The following is a 6,000-nucleotide window of genomic DNA, read 5'->3' on the forward strand; positions in this document are numbered from 1 at the left end:
GCAAATATAAGTTGCTTGGATGAAGAAGGCTTAACTATAATTTTATTGAAGTGTGAATAATTAGGGTAAAGAAAAATTACTAGGTACTTGCTACAAAACAGCAGATACTGTGGTTTGCTTATTTTGTAAAAATTTTAATATATCTTTCTCTTATTTTAATAATTAATTTTTGGTAAAACAATTTAATAATCTGTGTTTTTAATACATACATTCAATATTTAATATTTTATCACAATTAGAAAAAATTAGCCTATTATTTTTTTAACAAATTGTTTTACCTAAACAAAACAGGCTGGGTCATTTTAATGTACCAACAAAATAATTCTAGTATTGAAGACTAGATAAATATAGGATTATTTTAAGGCAGGTAAATTTTTGGACCATTTACCAACTAAAATTAAAGTGTTCCGGCATCTATAACTCTTTAATCTTTTTTTTTTTTTAAATATATATAGCTACTTGGGTTAAGTTATTACTAAATCCCATTATTTCACAACACAAAATTTTTGTTAAACTGAATCATAAATTTTTATTATTAAATTACTTATATAAAATAACCTTTTTTACGGTTACTCACGGTAATTATAAATTCTCACAATCTTAATTTACTATTTCATTGATGTTATTTTATATTGAAAAGAATTTTGTGCTGGTATAATTACGGATATCGACCTAAGAACTATACAATTTGATGGGAAAATAAGTAAAAAGAAAGATGAAAAACGGAAAAAAAATCTACCAAAAATAAATACAAAATAGAAACTTACTTGGACTAGATGGTTCTGATTTATCAATATTCGTTTGAAACAATGCGGTAGCTTCATTTTGCCTTGTTCTCGTCTGGTGTATTAACGACAAACCTAAATCAGTGGTCGTTGGAGAAGTTGGTGATAAATTTTTGGTAGAAGTTTGTGATACAACCACGTCACTAGCACCAGATGCTGTCGATGATGTGGTCGATGATGCGGTTTGTTGTTGTGGTGTTGCATACAGCATACCCAATTCACGTGCTTCACTTTCCTCTTGTGCTTGTTGACGGCGTAATGCAACTTGTGCGGCCATAACACGTTGTCGTTCAGCAATTAACGTGCATTTTGCACATACACAATCACGCCACCGACAATAACGTTTATGTCCTTTTAATGCTGATACAACACCATGATTACGACATCGGGCACATTTTGGTGTACGCTGATAACGTTCTGTTGCACGTAAAAAGAATGCTGGAGGTATGGCACCAAGTACGGGATGCTGGGACATTAAACTAGACATATCAACACCACTTGGTAGACTCATGTTTTTCTTATTTGGAATTGTTTTTCACTATCTATTAAATCAGTCACTTGAAAATAAAACTAGTTCATCACGATTGCACGTATTTTAGAAACACCAACACGTAACTTTTGTAACTTCTAATCTTTGGCGCTGATTGATAACTTCTTGGAGATATTCGTCCTCTGCTATAGTGTATCTATCTATCTATATGTTGTGGATGGTTTTACTTTGATAATATTAATATAACTATAATAGTCATTGTATCCAGTATGAAGCATTTCGATGCGCGCTTTACAACTCCGCCTTCGACGCTCGCGCCCTACAGTACATACCTAAATGTAACTCCGCCTTAAAATGTTTGCTTCTCCTTTTTCCATAAAATATACAAACAGTGTATTTTAAATATCATTATACGCTTCAACTATTATTCTACAATAATATTATATGTATAATATCCTTACTAAAAAGAGTAGATATACATAAAACCTACAACATATAATAAGGTTGTGTGTGTGTGTGTGTCTGTATTTGTATTATATAAATATGTATAATAGGAATACAAAAATAAAATGAGAATATAATAGAAAATGTATTACTATTATATTATTAGTTATCCGGTCAAATTAAATCAAAAAATATGACTGTAGGTACAAAAATCCGAATTCGACTGGAACTCGGTAGGATTGTTCAAAGCACCATAATAAAAGAAATCTAAAAATTCTTCATTGATCCGAAATATTGGTAAAAATTTACGCGGGGTCAAAAGTCACATTAACGGTTTTTTTTTGCAATTTTCAGCGAAATGGTAAATTTTATCATAAAATTACTTCAGAGGAAAATTGTAGATCTTCTTTCCTAATATCCAAGTCTTGTCCCATACCTTTTTTCGGAAGAGCCATCGTTTCTATGATATTACGAAAGTTGGAAGAGTTGCAATAATATGTATAAGTACGCCACGTACATCACTGAAGCTGTAATACAAGTAAAAATACTTTTCTATCAGTCAGTGTAACTAACATATGTACAATTTTTACTTACATATATCCGTTGGGTGAGTCATGGTAGAGACTATCAAATTGACGCCAGTGCTTGCAGTAAAATGCAGTTGTAAATGACCAGTTAAAATTATTGAAATATAGCAATTAATTAAACTTGTTGCATTAGAAATTGTGAAAATAAGATACGAAATTGTATAAATAATATTTTTTATATTTTTATAATAAATTCGCATTACTGATTTAAATATATTAGAAAATATTATTAAATTTTCAATTTAAGCCATAGAATTATATGTCCATATACAATAAAATCATATGACGATTACAAGTTTTTGAATCATTATATCTGAGAAACGGTGGCTCTTGGGAAAAAAAAGTATTCGGAAATTTTTATATTTAATTATCTGATCTACAATTTTCTTCTGAACTAATTTTATGATAAAACTTACTGTTTTACCGAAAATCACGAAAAATCCGTTTTTGTGACCTTCAACTCAGATTTTTGTGCACATCTCGGATCGATGAGGACTTTTTAGATTTCATTTATGATTGTGTTTTGATCAATCCAACCAAATTTCAACCAGGTGCAAATTTTAGTATCTTTGGATGTTTAAATTGACCAGATAATAGTATGTAAAAGTTTGCTGTTTGCTTCTACAAATTTTAAACTTACAATACCTACTACCAATGCTTTACGTGTATGAATTTTTTTATTCTTTCTGTTTGAATTATGTCTGTGTGAATGTATTATTGAAATAAAAATGGTAAGGGTTGGGGGCGCGGTACTTAATTTTTATGTTTATTTATTATTTACTTTAAATAAATTAGTGTAATTTTTAAGAGGGAATTTATAAATGAAAAAATCGTTGACCATGTTTTATATATGTAAACTTAGTAAGGTTTTAAGAACTGACTTGTTTTAAAAAATTTCAGCGTTCGAAAAAATACCAATTCTTGGGGTACCTGAGTACCATAAGTTTGTGTAATATATAAAGTATGTACTGGATAAATATATTTGTGGGCTCGTGGAATTATCTCTTTTAGTAGCTGCATTTGAATGGACAAGTTAAGTGCCAGATAAATGCGCTTGTACAGAAAGGTTGTGTGATACCCCAGTACCACATGGAAGCATTAACTTAGGTAATATTTAGGCTATTTGGTATATTCATGCAGTTAAAATGCATTTATTGTACTAAAATATAAAAATACTTAAGTGCAATATATAAGTTTCGATTAAACCTTGTAAATGAAACTAAGAAAAAATGATCACCAATAAGACAGGTTGAATTTGAGAACGGGTGGAAAGAATATTATTAAAATATTTTAAATTTTCAAAGTAGAGTGATAAAGTCATGTTCAATAGGTGCAACGTTATCATTTTTCTATTTGACACAAAATAAATTAAGTCAATAATATTTGAATTTTTAATTTAATGAAAAAGAGGTCTTATTTTATTAGAGTAAATTATATATTTTAAATTATTAAATTATTGCAGCATTTTTTAACTGTGGAGCAGTGTCAGAACATCTAGTTGTTTTTCGTTTATACTCTCTCATAGGTCTAAATTTTTTTTGACGGAGGCCTTTAGGCAATCGCCTGGGCTAGAACAGGCTCAGAAGGCTATTTGGAGCAATTATGATCTGTAATAGCAACTAGTTAGGCTAAATAGTAAATGCAGCACTGCATTTTCAGTCAATGGGCTTAAACAAGTTGTATTTAAAACCGTTTCTCGGATGAAGTTTTTGAGTCATGGATTTCTAGACATTCAATATATGATCTAATTTTGCGATTTCACTAATGTGTGATTTTAATAATTTGATCTCACTTGTATCTGATTTTAATAACGTACAAGGTGAGCAGCTAGCTTCTCCTGCACATTTCCTCGATTTTCCCTCGAAAACAGAAAAATTGATAGAGAATGCATATTACATAATGTTGCCTAGACTGTTTAAAATTGATTATTTTATAGTAAAAGTCCGTATTATCACATTATTTCCATATTTAATTCCACTTTATATAGAACTGTCTATGTGTTAAGACTATTTGAAACCTTTAGAGCGTACCAACCTAAAAACCTTTTTTCAAAAAGTTTAGAGTCCTCCCTATATATTTTACATAAACTTTGCACAAATATGAATGTTATTTAATTAATTTGTAACAAACTTGATTAAAATTTTACATAGAAATTAGTTTCTATAACAAAATAGAATCATTGTTATACAAATGAGATTTCAATACAATATAGAATATCTCTCTATACATCTCTATAGTAAAGTATTTTATACGAACGAGACGCACATAGGTCGTCAATCAAGGATAATAACATTTCTAATAATATTAACATAGTGTAGAAATGATGCTACGATGTGATGTCTATAAAATATTTGTATTATTATTAAGGATGTACGAGCGCCAAGATAGGTTTAGACTTGAGGTTGAAATTATTTGTACCTTATTTTCAACTTTGATGATGAATTTTGTTATAACTTCATGAATGTAGACGACAAATTAGAATACAATTTTTCGATATCTGCCTTGGCTTTCGGAATATCGAATGCTAAATAATTAAACAAAATTTTCAATTCGATATTTTGAAAATTACTTCAGATATCGAAGTATATATTGTCAAGTTATAACATAATTCATAATCAAAATTGAAAATTTATATTATTAAAAATTAGTTTCCGCACTACCGCCAGGCACAACGGGTTTTTTATTGTTTTCAATAATTTATGATGACCTTAACTTTACTTTAAATATTTTTTTTTTTAATTTCCACCAACTAGTTTTGTAGAAATCTATGAAAACATATGCCTTCTTTTGAAGTCATTTATTTATTTAAATAGTCGGATAACTAACTTTATATTAAAATTTTTCTTTTAAAACATTTTATCGTAAAAGAGCGTGGGGTGCTAAAGTTCAATTATTGTAAATATTTTATAGTAGATATTGGTAAAAGTAAAGTCATTATAAAATATCTTAAAAAGAACCCCAAGCTTTTTTATGATAAAATGATTTTTTTTGAATTCCAAGAAATTGTTTTCTATCTTTCAGCTTAGCTTTACAAAAGCTTGTTTTTAAGATTTCTGAAACTATTTTTTATTCTGTGTGTTTTAGTTTTTTAGACTATTATTTATTTATAAAAAATTCAGTACAAATATGGTGGGAGCGCAAATAAATGTTTATATTTTGAGATATGGAAATCGTTAATCCTGAAAATCCTGATCAGAATAATCAAATAAAGTTATTAAATTATTGTAATGTTATCGGTCCGTGATAAAAATTCAAATTTTCAGTAAATCCGACGTTTTGAAGAGGATCAAAATCATTTTCAAAGTTTCCGTTACACGCTAACATACTAACATACGTTTGAAGCTAATAAAAGCGTGTTAAAAAAATCAAGCCTTTTTCCCAGAACTGCCCTGTTGCTTGTACATCCTTAAGGGGGTAACACTGTTAGAAAGTTTAATATACATTTAAATATAAAGGTCTCCTCATTTCATTGAAGAGTTAGTTCTTCTCTCCAATGTTAATATATTCGCATCAGTTTGTTATAAACATTTTGATGATTGTCGTTCTCACTTTATATAATTGCTATTAAATATATATTCTATCCTCTTTATATACGTTTTATATTTATAAATTTGGTTATAATATATACGTAATATAGAAATAAATATGTATATATATATTTAGTTAGTAGTACCACCTTTTTGTTCAAACAGAG

General features: G+C 28.6%; 1 protein-coding gene across 1 annotated transcript in view; it reads right to left on the minus strand.

The window, feature by feature from the left end:
* Window positions 1-1,449, minus strand: part of LOC123298148 (doublesex- and mab-3-related transcription factor A2-like) — a 36,552-nt gene extending 35,103 nt beyond the window's left edge. The window contains exon 1 of the mRNA XM_044880064.1: window positions 768-1,449. Coding sequence (XP_044735999.1) covers window positions 768-1,296 — 529 coding nt within the window. The 5' untranslated portion in view covers window positions 1,297-1,449. The remainder of the gene's footprint in view (window positions 1-767) is intronic.
* Between the last annotated feature and the right edge of the window lie 4,551 nt (window positions 1,450-6,000).

Source organism: Chrysoperla carnea, chromosome 4, assembly GCF_905475395.1.
Source record: "Chrysoperla carnea chromosome 4, inChrCarn1.1, whole genome shotgun sequence".
NCBI classification, from domain to species: domain Eukaryota; kingdom Metazoa; phylum Arthropoda; class Insecta; order Neuroptera; family Chrysopidae; genus Chrysoperla; species Chrysoperla carnea.